The sequence below is a fragment of the Coregonus clupeaformis genome, chromosome 30 (genome assembly GCF_020615455.1).
Source record: "Coregonus clupeaformis isolate EN_2021a chromosome 30, ASM2061545v1, whole genome shotgun sequence".
In the NCBI taxonomy this organism is placed as follows: Eukaryota; Metazoa; Chordata; class Actinopteri; order Salmoniformes; family Salmonidae; genus Coregonus; species Coregonus clupeaformis.
In genome coordinates this window covers 14,412,244-14,428,564 of record NC_059221.1, presented here as the reverse complement: position 1 = coordinate 14,428,564, position 16,321 = coordinate 14,412,244, and the positions used below count along the sequence as shown (strand labels likewise).

General features: G+C 41.0%; 1 protein-coding gene across 1 annotated transcript in view; it reads left to right on the top strand.

The window, feature by feature from the left end:
- The first annotated feature begins 2,453 nt into the window (after window positions 1-2,453).
- LOC121545850 (low-density lipoprotein receptor-related protein 1) overlaps window positions 2,454-16,321 on the top strand; it is a 147,986-nt gene continuing 134,118 nt past the window's right edge. Inside the window, 1 exon segment of the mRNA XM_041856721.2 lies at window positions 2,454-3,180. Coding sequence (XP_041712655.2) covers window positions 3,084-3,180 — 97 coding nt within the window. The 5' untranslated portion in view covers window positions 2,454-3,083.

The window sequence follows — 16,321 nt, the reverse complement described above, 5'->3', positions numbered from 1 at the left end:
GGTCTCTCGGTCCCGGCTTTGATGCACCTGTACTGTCTCTGTCTGCTAGATGGTAGCAGAGTGAATAGATCGTGACTCGGGTGGCTGAGGTCCTTGATGATCTTCTAGGCATTTATTTGTCACCGACTGCTGTGAATGTCATGAAGGGCAGGTAGCGTGCCCCCGGTGAAGCGTTGGGCTGACCGCACCATCCTCTGGAGAGCCATTCGGTTGCGGGCGGTGCAGTTGCCTTCCAGGCGGTGATGCAGCACGACAGAATGCTCTCAATGGTGCATCTGTAGAAGTTTGGTGCATCTGTAGAAGTTTGTGAGGGTCTTAGGGGCTATGCCGAATTTCTTCAGCCGCCTGAGGTTTTAGAGGCGCTATTCTTCCCCACGGAGTCGGTGTGGTGGGACCATTTCAGGTCCACAGTGATGTGCATGCCAAGGACCTTAAAGCATTTGGGACACATCCTTGGAAACAGAGCCAGAATACAACTCTGCTGCTTTGGGAAGAACATTTCGATTTTTATTATACAGCACTGTGAAGTCAGCTGACATTCATAGATGGATGGGAATCCATGTATCAGAAATGATTTGATCATGATGTCCGATTTTATGTCAGAGTCCAGAGTACATTTGAGAAGAGTGCTGTAGTTTGGTTATGGGTCTTCATTAACTTTGGCTCCTTTGTCTGAAGTCAATGCAAATGTTTTGGATATTTTATCGACTATTTTATGCATATTAATTGCATAGCTTCAAGTTATTGTTGCACTATTGAGATGAACGACTGGCGCTCACTCTAAATTATCTGCCATGTCCTTCATCTACCACTAGAGGGGGTTCTCTCCTGAGAAATGCGCTGGTGTGTGTCCGAGTCAGAAATGTTTTCTGAGTGGGATGTCATAGAATAGAAAATTCAACGACCTGTTTTGAAAATAGCACATCATTCTACTCTCCAACCCTGGCCGGGATGCATCTCATCTGTCAGTATGGTAACATAGTAGCCTAAGGTTATGATTCTGGAGAGCTCTACCATGCACAATTATCAATACTGAAGATTGTGTATAACCTTTAGAGCAGATGTGTGTCAGTGGTGGAAAAAGTAAACTCAAGTAAAAATGGAAGTCACCCAGTAAAATACTATTTCAGTAAAAGTGTAAAGGTACCGTATCTGTATTGAAATGCACTTATGTGCATTTGGTGGAAAAGGTACTACATTTTTATACTTGAGTAAAAGTAAATGGTATACATCAAATTCCTTATATTAAGCTAACCGGACAGCACAATGTTCTTGTTTTTTAAATTTACAGACAGCCAAGGGCACACTCCAACACTAAGATATAATTTACAAACACAATTTTTGTGTTTAGTGAGTCCGCCAGATCAGCAGCAGTAGGGATGACATGTTATATTGATAGGTGTGTGAATTGAACCATATCGCTGTCCTGCCTGAGCATTCGAAATGTACTTTTGGGTGTCAGGGAAAATGTATGGGAGTAAAATTACATACACTGAACAAAAGTATAAACACAACATGTAAAGTGTTGGTCCCACGTTTCATGAGCTGAAATAAAAATCCCAGAAATGTTCCATACGCACAAAAATGTTGTGCACAAATTTGTTTACATCCCTGTTAGTCAGCATTTCTCCTTTGCCAAGATAATCCATCCACCTGACAGTTGTGGCATATCAAGAAGCTGATTAAAAAGATGATGATTACACAGGTACACCTTGTGCTGGGGACAATAAAAGGACACTCTAAAATGTGCAGTTTTGTCACACAACACAATGCCACAGATGTCTCAAGTTTTGAAGGAGTGTGCAATTGGCATGCTGACTGCAGGAATGTCCACCAGACCTGTTGCCGACGACAGTGACTATTTCTGTCTGTAATAAAGCCCTTTTGTAGGGAAATACTAATTCTGATTGGCTGGGTCTGGCTCCCCAGGCCCACCTATGGCTGTGCCCTTGCCCAGACATTTGAAATCCATAGATTAGGGCCTAATTAATTAATTTAAAATTCCTTATATGAACTGTAACTCAGTCAAATCTTTGAAACTGTTGCATGTTGCATTTATATTTTTGTTTAGTATATTTTATTTAGGAATATAGTGGAGTAAAAGTAAAAGTTGTGAAAAAATAAATAGTAAAGTACAAATACCCCCCAAAACGATTTCAAAGTATTTTTAATTAGTTACTTTACATTGCTGTGTGTGCGTGCACAAAGCTAAAGGGGAAAACTTGCAAGACCCAGCTGACATTCTTAATTTTGTATTTTATATGTGTTAAAATATTTCTGACCTGTTACTTTAATGATAGACACGTCTGAGAGTGTCCACTTGTTTGCAAGTATAGGCCTACTATTATTTTCTGTCTATCAAATTGAAACTGCAGAGCACAACTATCCTTGCGCCAACATGGCTGGTGTAGGGGCACCAGTTTCATGCTCTGAAAAGCGTTGGAGATGGGGAGAAAACGCTTGCGCAGAGGGATCTTGCAGGGTAGTTTTCCCAATTTCCATAAGGAATTGAATTGGTGACGTCATCTACTGGTTCCGGAGGGCTGTGTGTGTTGGTGCTTCAGAGTCACCATCCATTCAACGTGTTGTGACCACCAGCAACAGAGGCAGTGGAGCTCCCAGATAAAAAGGCGCTTTTAGTTTTTTGTTTTTAGTTCATGGCATGGGATATTTTCAACAATACTGCAGTGACGGAGAACTGAGGAGCTTGAGAACTAGTTGGACATTTCTAGAGGAATGTTGAAGCCACATTGTGTTCACAATAGATTTTCCTTTGAAAAATAGTGCGTGGGCTTATATGGATCGTGCATGCTGATAATGTATGTATAAGAAATATACATGACTGTGCGTGAGCACAACCCTTAGCTTCACTAGGCTGTAGCAAGCCTTTTTTTCTGTTTCTGCATTTTTATCCATACCGCTGACTGTGAAGCTACCTTTGCTATTCGTAGTACGTGGTTGCAGGGCGTAAAGAGAACGGACAATCGCACCGGACCATTCGGGGGTTCGGATGAGGTGTTTGAATAGATTCTTTGATTTTAGAATTCTATCCAACTTTCTATCCATTATTTTATACAGAAGCAATGCCATCGGGCATTGCAAAGGTGTTAGCAATGAGGTTGTTCTTCGTGGGATTTCTATACAGTTTGGAGATCCTGTCTCCTACAGGAGCTATTGATGGTAAGTGACATTCTAGTGTTCTAGCCTATTGCTTTGTGAAACTGCATGTCCACTTAGCAATATAGGGCCTATGCAGTGTAGGCCTATTCACCACACAGTAGGCTAGCCTATTTGCCTTCATAACACCAATGGGCTTCAGACTCGATGTGATCGATATGAGCAGTAGGCTATTCCTTCTAGTTAAACTAATCATCCTAGGTGCCATGTTTGTGTGACAGCCTAAAGGCTATTTAGCCTGCCCACCTTCTGTCAATTGCTCATTTCTTAACCACCTGCTGTAGCCTAGCATACATGCTTCCTTTAGGGTGTTGTTGACATGACAAAACAACTGTCTTCAACAGATGTTGAGTTTCATATGGCTTAATTTTGTTTGCTTTAATCAAAGGGGATTCAAAGCGATACATGGCTACATTGACTTCAGTGTTGTGCAGCCTGCTACTCTGTTTTACTCCATTCCCAGATGTAGCCCCACGAATGTTTCAAAATTAATATGCCCTTTGTTCTTGTTCTGTTGTTGTCATGCTCATGAAGAAGGTGGTCGTTCAATGTTGTAAGGTTATTCAGCAGGTAGACAAAAGCTACGGTATCACAGCACATCAATGAAAGGCCTGCTTTTCCCCAGTTCTAGGGAGGCTAGACTGACACAGCAGAACACTTTACCTTGATTCGAGTAGGCTACACGGACCCGATCAATATGCCTATGCTTTGCACCGATTTCTCTGCCGTAGAATCCCTTACATTTGTATAATTTGCAGGTTTAAACGGTAGCCATCTATGTGTGATCGTTTATGGTTCAGAATCTATGGCTGTAGGGCTGGCTGCAAACTGCTCTCAGAGCATTTCGTATAATTCTGTACGTAAATCCGAGATAACATTTAGTAAGATATGTATTAATTTGTGAATGTCCATCATCCATTTCGTATGATATGTTACGAATTACAATTGGTATGGTATGTTACGCATTGCAATTCATTAAATGTTACGAATTTGCAAAACATACAATATGTTACGAATTTGAAAAACGTATGATATGTTACGAATTCCAATTTGTTGTGATTAACGGTAGCTAGGTGGCTAACTCTAACGTTAGCTAGCTCGATAATGTTAGCTAGGCTAGGGGTTAAGGTTAGGGGAAGGGTTAGCTAACATGCAAATAGTTGCGAAGTAGCTAAAAAGTAGTAAGTAGTTGCTAAAGTTGTCTGTGATGAGATTCGAACACACAACTGTTATACGCCCACCGATCCACCCCGACCAACCACCCCGACCAACCACCCTCCTTTTGTTTTTGCCTTAACCTTTTAACGTGAGTTTCAAATATCTTTAACGGTCGCCCCAGCTTGAGTTTTTTTGTGCGCGTGATGTTAGAGTGCACTCACTGTTCCAAAATGTTAACCCGCGCTGCCCTCAAACCAAGACACGCTGCCTGCTAATTATCTATAGGCTATGTTTCAACTTGTCAATTTCAAATTATTTTCTAACTGGTTTTATTTGAGTCGTGTTCCGCCTCATTAATTTACATAGAAGTAGCCCATTTCACTGTTGCGGACAATTTATATTTGAGGCTTTACTGAGCTGGACAAACTTCTCTCTTCGACGAGAGCCCAAGCACTTCCCCAGTGTTTCCCCAGATCAAGGATGCAGACATTTGCGCAGTCTTGCAGAAACTTCTTCCCCCTGGCACATTTTCTATTTGGCGCTTGCATTGCCTTCATTGTTGTTTTCCTTACAAATAATAACTTTGGACGTGTGCATTCCTATCAAAGTAAGTGCCTTATTTTCTGTATACCGTGTTGTTGTTTCTACTGTAGCAAATCGTATGTATGTAGCATAATGTATTTACTGTTTTATTCACGCGTTTTCAAGTACTGGTGACAAGTCATGCATTCCAATTCTTGCATAGATTGTAATGGACACATATGATGTGTGCAAAATATTTTTTGGAATGTTGTACTGATTATGATGAGCTAATGCTAAGCTATTTGCCAGCGACGTGTGGCGCCATGTTTGTTAACATTATACAATGCGTTCTGGGTGTCACGTAAACGTTTGTCAGACCAAAGATGTTATTTTAAAAAATGAGGTGAAGGGATTGTTCACTCATCTTTCTAGTAAACTTCCGGAAGTGAATGAAGGGAATGGAATGATGGGAGACGACACAGCCCCTTCAACATGCATATTACAGCAGACCAAACTCATCTTGTCTCCTCTTCTTATCTTTGGTTGACACGGAAAAACAAACATGGCGGCGTGCACAAACTACCCATCGTCGTATTACTTTTGATTTTTAGAAAGTGTTTTACTAAATTATTTAGATAAATGAAGAGCTCACACGTGATGTGATGAATTGTAAATAGTAATTGCTATTAGCTAATTCATATTATGGTTTCTGTCAGCCGAGAGTTAGCTAAATATGACCGCTTGTGTTAAGTCAATATTTCCTCAGTTAGTGCGAGGACTAATGTAGCCCACATTTTCCGGTTTGGATGATTGTGCTATGCTGTCGCTACTGCTGTGAATGTCTGAACATTGTATCCAAAAATAAACTGGTCACATTCAGGACATAATGTTGTAAGGACTGTGTTTGTGCAAAATGTTTCTGTGAAAAAAAACAGTGTGGCCAGCTCAAACGCTGACTGTTGCATCAATCGAAATTGGACGTTATAAATAAGAGTTCTAATCACAACGGTTTGAGTGTTTGCTGCAGGGACCACTGAAGAATAATCACACCTGTGTGTTGGTACGTGTCAAAGGGTTAAGTAAACTTCTGTCTTATGTAACCGTATCAAACATAACATATCATACAAATTACAGTGTCCCAGATTTACTTTTACTATGTTACGTCTACTCTATGAGACCAGGCTGCTGTAAACTAAGGATTTTAGCAGTGACCAGGCTACACCTTAGCAGGTATAGTTCAAAGGAATCCTTTTGTTGAAATACACATTTTCATGTTTGTTTTGAGCTGCATGCGGTAAAAACAACTATGTTGTGGTTTTTCATTTGTAATCTTTATAGCTAGGTAGGCTATTGTCGGGACTTGTTCCGACATGCAGCGAATATTAGAATGTCTTGAGAAAAAACAACATTAATCACAACAAATGCTCACATTGATGACAGTCAGGTAGCCTATAGAGAACTGAATTAAATAATTGAGCAATGTATTGCCATCCTAACGTTCTCATGTGCTTCTCAGGCCTGCATGGGACTCATTTCTAGTTTGAGAGTAATGACTGGCTACATTCTAAAGTGCATCCTTGCAACAATGAATCTGTCTAGTGCGACAATGTGGCCATGCACTTGCAGAGCTAGAACATTGCAACATTGTAGCTAATGATTTGGAACATTTGGCAATACAAAGTGTCAAGTAGACCCATCATTTGTAGTGTCACTGGCATGGTTAACTTGAATTAAAAGGAATGAACCCACTAAGCACAGACCGACGCCAATGTCTTTTTTTGGTCCTGTCCGGGCTGGACATATTTTTGGTGCGGTCTGGACCGGCCACGGATGTTTATTTTTTTGGTCTGGACTGGAATAGGGATGTGCATCGTTATGAATATCCGAACGGATGTTAGTATTCGAATACTGAGTATTGTGTGTGAGTATTCCTTTTTGCGCTAAAAAGCTAATATAAGTGCAAGTGACAGAGGGGATCATGAATAAATATTATATGCTGCAATCTTCAGTTGGCTCCTCTTTCCTACACTGAACAAAAATATAAACGCAACATATAAAATGTTGGTCCCATGTTTTATGTGCTGAAATAAAAGATCCCAGACATTTTTCATATGCACAAATAGCTTATTTCTCTACAATTTTGGCCGCAAATTTGTTTAAATCCCTGTTAGTGAGCATTTCTCCTTTGCCAAGATATTCCATCCACCTGACAGTTGGATTAAAAAATGTATTGTGATATAATGCATACTTCATTGTGAATGTATGTGCAGTTGAAATTTGGCCATAGGATCAATTACCAAAAAAGAAGTCTGTAAATAACGTCTTTTTAACTTTCATTCAGAACTGAAAATGAACCTAAAATACTTTAATTGTTATGGGGTAAAACCTTGTGTTACTCAATATTGCAGTACTGAGCCAGCACAACAAGAGTTATAAAATGCACTTTTACTAGTCAACCCACTAAACAACTTTGCAAAAATACTGCAAATTATTTTGTGACATGCATAAATAAAGTGTTGGGTTTCCAGGGCATTCCAAGGGATTGAAGGTCCCAGCTGATTTGAATAACAGTTGGCCTACATCTGCTAATTTTGTTTGTGAAACTAAGGATTGTAGTAGGTTCCCATTCAACTTTATACTCCATACAGTCCATATTGTTAAAGGTCCATTTTTATCTCAATATCAGATCATTTCTGGGTTACAATTAAGTACCTTACTGTGAATATTTTCAATTAAAATGGTCAAAAAGAAACAAATAGCTTCTTAGCAAAGAGCAATTTCTCAAGACAGTCTGGGAGTGGGGAGGGGAACAACTGAAAACTAGCTGGTGTTGACAAAGTTGTTTTGAACTCTTTCTTATTGGTCTATTAACTCATTTACCACCCAGGCAGGCCAAAACTCCATCCCACCAAACCAGGCTGAAATTTCAGGTGGCCTTTTCAAACAGCTCTTTCACTAAGGCATTATCACAATTTTCACAGTACTATTCCAACCTCATAATGTGGACATGTATATACAGTACCAGTCAAAAGTTTGGACACACCTACTCATTTCTTTATTTTTACTATTTTCTACATTATAGAATAATAGTGAAGACATCAAAACTATGAAATAACACATATGGAATCATGTAGTAACCCAAAAAGTGTTCAACAGATCAAAATATATTTTAGATTCTTGAAAGTAGCCATCCTTTGCCTTGATGACAGCTTTGCAGACTCTTGGAATTCTCTCAACAAGCTTCACGAGGTAGTCACCTGGAATGCATTTCAATTAACAGGTGTGCCTTGTTAAAAGTTAATTTGTGGAATTTCTTTCCTTAATGCGTTTGAGCCAATCGGCTGTGTTGTGACAAGGTAGGGGTGGTATACAGAAGATAGCCCTATTTGGTAAAAGACCAAGTCCATATTATGGCAAGAACAGCTCAAATACGCAAAGAGTCCATCATTACTTTAAGACATGATGGTCAGTCAATCCAGAAAATTCAAGAACTTTGAACGTTTCTTCAAGTGCAGTCGCAAAAACCATCAAGCGCTATGATGAAACTGGCTCTCATGAGGACCGCCACAGGAAAGGAAGACCCAGAGTTACCTCTGCTGCAGAGGATAAGTTCATTAGAGTTACCAGCCTCAGAAATTGCAGCCCAAATAAATGCTTCACACAGTTCAAGTAACAGACACATCTCAACATCAACTGTTCAGAGGAGACTGCGTGAATCAGGCCTTCATGGTCGAATTGCTGCAAAGAAACCACTACTAAAGGACACCAATAAGAAGAAGAGACTTGCTTAGGCCAAGAAACACGAGCAATGGACATTAGACCGGTGGTAATCTGTCCTTTGGTCTGATGAGTCCAAATTTGAGATTTTTGGTTCAAACTGCTGTGTCTTTGTGAGACACCGAGTAGGTGAACGGATGATCTCCGCATGTTTATTTTCCACCGTGAAGCATGGAGGAGGAGGTGTGATGGTGTTTTGCTGGTGACACTGTCAGTTATTTATTTAGAATTCAAGGCACACTTAACCAGCACACTTAACCAGCATCCCATCTGGTTTGGGCTTAGTGGGACTATCATTTGTTTTTGTAAGGGCTGTTTGACCAAGAAGGAGAGTGATGGAGTGCTGCATCAGATGACCTGGCCTCCACAATCACCCGACCTCAACCCAATTGAGATGGTTTGGGATGAGTTGGACCACAGAGTGAAGGAAAAGCAGCCAACAAGTGCTCACCATTTGTCGGAACTCCTTCAAGATTGTTGGAAAAGCATTCCAGGTGAAGCTGGTTGTCGGAATGCCAAGAATGTGCAAAACTGTCATCAAGGCAAAGGGTGGCTACTTTAAAGAATCTAAAAAAACGTTTTTTTAGTTACTACATGATACCTTATATGTTATTTCATAGTTTTGATGTCTTCACTATTATTCTACAATGAGTAGGTGTGTCCAAACCTTTGACTTGTACTGTATGTAGAAAACACAGGATTTTCACGTTTCTGACTGCACTGGGCTTTGAAGTTGTAATCCATAACAGAAGGTAACAATTATGCTTGATTGACAATTCACAAAGCATATAATAACATGCTTAACTTGTATGTACATCAAAGAAAGAGAATGACCATTAAAATGGGCAAAAATAGCTTTTTAGCAAAAAACTATTTCTCAAGCAAGAATTTTGCTAGGACTGTCTGGGTGTGGTCTGAGTGGGGAGGGTAAAACTGAAAACTAGCTGTTATTGGCAGAGCGGTTTGGAACTCTTTGTTATTGGTCGATTAACTAATTTACTGCATGGTGATGTCCCCATGGAAAGCCGAAACTCCTGCCCATGCAAACCTGCTGATTAGAAGGTCCTGTGTAGATAGTTGCTGGTTGAAACCACTATCAGGAAATAACACTGATCAAATACTTTCACACTTTTACAGTGTTACAGCTGTTGTACAATTTAAAATACAGGAAAATCTGAATTTTGACTGCGCTGGGCCTTTAAGGAATGAAAGATTCCAGACACGTTTCAGCTAACAAAAAAGGGGCAATAAGGGGGCTCCTTTTTCTTCATTTTCCTCTAATAGTCACCTTTTGAAGTGTCCTGGTAAGGAAAATGTTTGAGGTTATGTTAAAGAACTCCGTGTGAGCGAGCATAGGTCTGCTCTCCCGGGCCCTAGCCTCCCACCTTCAAGTTCTGGGAAACATCTGGACAGAGTGAGACCATTAATCCACAGTGTATGTGATGTGACTATGGGGGAGGAACTGACTCCTCATTGACTCCTCACTCACACAGAGGAGAAAAACAAAACAAACGTTACCAGCAGGAATCAATCCAGCTGAAGTATAGACCTTCCTCCCCATGACGTCTGAGTAACATTATTTACTTTGTTTACTTTGTTTCCCAACCTTTCTGACTCTTTCACCAGTGATGGGAAATGTTGGGAAACATTGGACAGAGCAGGACAGTACAGCATCTGATTTCTGAAAAACAAAACTTACTTTACCAGCATGAATCAATCCCCCTTGACGTTTGGGTAACACTATGTACAGTATGACCAGTGATGGGGAAATGTTGGGAAACAGTGGGCCGTACAGTACAATACAGGAACCTGATCTTGTGCTGCTAGCACCATGACCAATGTCACAGATGTCCAGAAGCAAAGCAAAGCGAAGGCAAGACTTGGGTAGGGAAGGGATGAGTGAGTGTGTTTGTGAGTGGATGCTGCTATGCCGGGGAAGAGGAGGGAGGGGATGAGTGTGAGTGAGAGAGGGCAGGGTCAGCCACTTGAGCTGAAACACGTGGATTCATCCGGATCACCACTGGGCTCCGCTGGCTGTCCGCAGCATGATTTAGGGATTGAGGAGGGGATTGGACAGGCCAAGGTCAGAGGGCAAGGCCATCCCCTGGTCTGTTCTGTTCCTGGACTATCCTTTCCTAGCTAGATAGTTTATTTTTCCTTAGTTGCACATTTAAACAACTATCTGGATAGTATATCAGCTTTGTTGATCTTTGATGAGTCATGATCCTCTAAAAGATGCCAAACCAGAAACGTGGGGTGACCTGGTGATCACATGCATGTGAATGCTGTAAAATTAGCAAAAAATATATTAACAAATGTAATACCTTTACAATCTATTAACTAATATGGAATTAAGGGTTAAGATGGTGTGTCGTGTAATGTTCTCCTCAGCAAGGTTCTGGATCATTTCACCACCGCTCTGCTTAGAAGTGATGAATAACACAGAGCAACTGACCCTCATATGACTCATATGTGTTACAGGAATAGATACACATGTTTCCTCTGCCTCCTACAAATTTAGGTTCAGGATCATTTTAACCCCACTCGATGAAAACGCATGACTCATGACTAAGTGTACAAAACATTAGGAGCACCTTCCTAATATTGAATTGTTTTATTTTTTACTTTCAGTTTCACTTAGCTAGCAAATGCAGCTAACTAGTTTAGCCTACTCAAACACCCTGCTCAAACAGAAGGATGCTATGTTAGCTAGCTGGTTATGACTATCCAACACAACACTGGAACTCTTCAAAGTCAAGGTAAGCTTTTGGTTTGGCTAATTTATTGCCACTGGGACCCGCCGGTGTAAGTGCTAAACTGCTTACTGACTGCAACGTTACTGCATGATTGTAGAGTGTTTACTAACGCATTAGTTCTATTAGCTATGTGGACTATGAAGTTACTTTAGCTAATATGGTGACAACGATCTAGGCTGTGTTTAGCGGTTATGATATGGTTTAGCTTGAAAAGGTTTTTTCGCCTGGTCACATACAGCTGATGTGTTGTGCATTGAAGTCCACAAGCGAAGGGAAAAGGTGAGAGGAGGGGAGATACGAGAAGGAATACAACATGGCTGCTATGAAAGTGAACTGTGTTTACGCATGATCAGGGGTGTATTCATTCTGCCAATTCTGTTGAAAAACTTTTCTTAAACGGAAGCACACTGAACGAAACGGGGATAAACATACCTGAATTTGTTCAATAGAAACTCTTGTTTACAACTGTTGGACTAATGATTACACCCTAGATCAGCTAGATACAGTCAAGAGTGTGCAAGGCTGTATTAAATGTCACTGTCTGTCCATGTGTCACTGTCTGTCACCTCAAATTTTCTCTCGTACCTAAATTGTAAACTTTCATTCATAGGCTAGGTTGTAGCAACCTCATGGTGGTTAAAGGGATCATGAAGTAGCCTAAACCTATCGCTGTTACATTGAACTGGGTGAATGGAATATGAATGACAGTCATCCAATATGCTCTAATAGAAATAAGGCCATGCTCATGAAGAAAAAAAAAATGTCCTCATCTTAAACGGCAACGACTGCCACTGATGTATGTTACCATAAGAGATACTGTGCACATGTTACCTCCTACAGATCTAGCTCCCACAAATCTTCTACTCTTGCTTCCAAGCACATTTCTACGCCCCTATGATACTGAGCAGACTTACATGACCACAACAAAGGTACGGCTGAGCTGAACTCAGCCAACTATTGGTCAGCTGTGGAGATGGGTCAGGAGGTGAAGAGAGAGGCTGACACTGTTTACCTGACCCTTTTAAAGGGGCACTTCACCACTTTTTAAAATCCTATTCATTATCTCCAGGACTATACTAGTGTCGAGTACCCAGTAATTTTCTATGTTTTGTAGTAGAAAATATAAGAATAAAGGGTCCTAAGAAAATGACCCCCTATGATCATCAGGGGTAATTTTCTTTGGACCTTTTCTGTGGGTCAGGAGGTAAAAGAGAGAGGGTGAATTCCAGAACCTGGGACCTGGTTCTAACCTTAACACTCAGAAACTGCACTGGAAACATCTGCCAGGAACATTCTAGAACATCCTGTGTCCTCCACACATTCAACAGATCATAGATTATACATTACTCTTTTTAGACTTTCTACCTTAGCCTGGGTGTCAGTCTGTTTCTGCTCTTTTCCTAACTCTTTATGGAATTGTCATGTTTGGCTTGACAATGACTGCAATGGAGTTGTCAAGATCACAAACAGATCTGGGACCAGGATATATCTACCTGGCTAGCCTGTCACATGGGAATGGCCATTGATTGTGATGCTGCCTGGCCCAACACAGCCGAAGCGTTTATTTAGTCAGCTATAGCACTCTCAGGTGGCACACAATTCTATGAAATAATTTTTCTCTGTAATGAGATTTGAGAAAAAGCAATGTATAATGCGGTCTTAAGAATGTAAAGTGGGGGAAATGGAGCAGTGCCTTTTGGAATTAAGATGCAAACAGGTCTCCATGTTTTCACAAGGCAGCAGTTTAGCCTTTGAATATAATGTAATAAATGCAGGGTTATGGTGGTTTTGTCTACTAATACTCCCTATTAGGAGACAATGCAGGTTTAACCTATACATAATTATTAGCAAAATAATAATGCGACGATAGCGGGAGCCTTGAAAATGACTGTATAAAATCCCTTTTTCTATCCTCCCTCTTCCTGCATTGTAGATTCAGCCTGAGCACAGACTGGAGGCTAGAGGCAGGTCACGTCCCAAATGGCATCCTACTCCCTATATAATAGACCAGGCCCCATAGGGAAATAGGGTGCCATTGGGGACACATTGCAGATTTAGCATGAATGGTTCAGTGTGGTTCTCCCTGTACGAAGGCGTGAGGCTCGCAGATGAAAGAGTGTTTGTTGATGGTGAATAGCAGGGGTGTGTTGTAATTGGTGTTTTCTGTATTTTGCTCCCATAAGACCCTGAATGGAGCAGATTGGTTTATTGAACAAAATGGGGGGAACGTGTGGGTGTTTATCTAGAAGGGAGAACAAGGAAGATGCCTTGGATTTCTCTTTAGGTTATTGAAACGATAGGCCTTTTCACACTGCATTGTTCTTAGCCCTGGGCTATCCTTAGCCCAAGGCTAAGTCTGGCATTGGGCTAGCTTAGCCTGTGTTCACACAATCAGAGCTACCTGAAACCAACTGTCACGTTTATGGAGTAGAATATTCAAATGAGGTAACAATGGAACTCTGTGATTGGCTCTATTTTCGGCTGGCGTTAAGGCGGCGCTAGTGTCAAACGCACGTTAGTTTGCAATTTCGTCATGTAAAAACTGGTGCACTGGCATTTTACAGCCCTCACGCCAGGTTCGGCCATTTATCTGTCTAACATCTGCATGCGTGCGCTCAGATGGGAGGGGTGGAAATATATGAGGTGTGTCCTTAAAACATGACCCAAAGGGCTAATTTCAGGCAGCGCTGGTGGGGATATTTAAGACCAACCAAAAGCTGGTTTTAGCCCTAATTTTGACCGCGGAAACGCAGCCTATCCAGCTGTGACGCACACTTCGAATGTGCCTGTATTCTTAGTATTTAGAAACCTAAAACACTGATGTTTTTTCCCCATTTCGTTTTATTTGACTAAAATCCAAGCATAGCCTCCTTTTCTTTCAATGAAGGCAGCTTTTCTTTTTGTCCTGCACAGTAATCAAGTAAAACCGTCGATAAAGTTAGTGAGACGGCTTGGAAATAAATCTTAATAACCAAAGCTTTATTCAAATATCAAGTTTGAGAGGAGCAAAACAGTGAGCTGACATTCCCTTTTTATCTATGTATTGTAGGCAGGCCCACATTATTTTAGCCATGCTTTGGAGGTGCATAAAACCCCCTCCATGATGTAGGCTACATGTGCCACATTGAAGCCATGCAATTACTTAGAACAATGTGGACCACAAACAGGTTCAAGTTAACATATTTAGTAAAAATGGGATAGTCTACATTTTGTTTCTGTAAGCTGTTTATAATGGACTAACAAACTATAATGGACTAACATTGGATTTGGAGTTGATTCCAAGGCAATACATAAAATACTGTAAATACACAACTTGAAGCAATCACATATTTAGCCATGTAGCACGTTCTGATTGGCCAGTGAGGGGCCAAGCCTCGACACACCCACAACTTGTTTATTCATCAAAACACAGCCCTTTCACGCCAATGCCAGCAACTAAACTATTTGACCCCCCCGAACCTATAGCACTACTGCCAGCGCTTAGATTGACCATTGCGCTAGGTTTGTTAAAATGGAGCCCAAGGAGTAAACCTAGCTGTTCAAATGTCACAATTGGTTGCAACGTTTGCCTGACATCTGACACAAAAGTGTGAATCCTGGCTTTGTGACTAAACATTTGTTGTTTTTCTGTCTCTGATGGTGAACTTTTCACCCGACGCCTGGGGCTGGGGCTGGCCAGTGCGGCTCGGCGAAGCAGACATGCCGCTGGACATCTTTGGTCTCTGGTGACGTTATGCTGAGCGCTCTTCCAGTCTTATAGTCTTGGTTCCACCTCCAGAAACACATTGGCTGTTCCAAGGCTGTGTGTGTGTTTGCGCTCGACTGGAGAATCGATTGAACAGGAGGCCCCAAGCTCCTCCATTCCGCTGCCTGCTTTCACACCTGGCCAGAAGAGGAGAGGAGCGCGAGGTAGTTGTGTGGTGATAAGATTCTAATTTCATGGACTACTGCCATGTGTCAGACCTGTCTGCTTCTGTTAGTCACAGCTATTGAGCTCAGATTCAGGATGCGTACTAAATGGCACGCTATCCCCTATCTACCTTTGACCAGATCCCTATGGTGAAAAGTGAATACGGTGCCATTTGGGATGCAACCACAGTCATTGGCTTGGTTGGCTATGCATGTGGCATACATTAGTTTGAGAATGAATCACTCTCCCGGTACTGAGATCTTTGATGAGGAGGCCATATAGACTTCACACAGTTGCTCAGGTGATTCCTGACTTTTAAAAGCTTTTTCTTTAGTTATCCTTGACTGGGCATTTGTTCGACTTGTTTGCACAGCTAGGCTACACTGTCAGTGACAACTTGATCACTTTGTCAGCCTTATGTCACCAAGAAAGTCTTTGCATTTAACTAAGGACAGAACCCACTGAGCACAAACTGGTTAAATCAACGTTGTTTCAATGCAATTTGTCAATGTATTGTGATGTGGAAAATACATTGTAGTTTCAACCACAGGATTATTTCATCATGGTAACCAATTTGGTAATCAACATAGACAAACCTTGTATAAAATATGTTGAATTTGTACCTTTGAAACAACGTCAGATCTTCAACGTAATATCCACTATAAGTAAAAAACTATAGGCTGGGCAGCACATGCTACTGGAGAGTAGATCTATCTACAGCTATCCCTTCGGTCTCCCAGCCCTGCTTAGCTTGAATATTTGTCACTGACTATTACCAATGTACTATCATGAGAATGATTTGTTGATAAATCTCCACTTAATAGATTCACTGTTGCTATCGAAGTCATTCCAATGGGTAGGATCAACAGAGCAAATAAATCATGTATATCATCAATGTTGCTATTTAGCAGTTGTGGAAAAAGTACCCAGTTGTCATACCTAAAAAAGTAAAGATACCTTAATAGAAAATGACAAGTCACCCAGTAAAATACTACTTGAAAATACAGTACAAGTCAAAAGT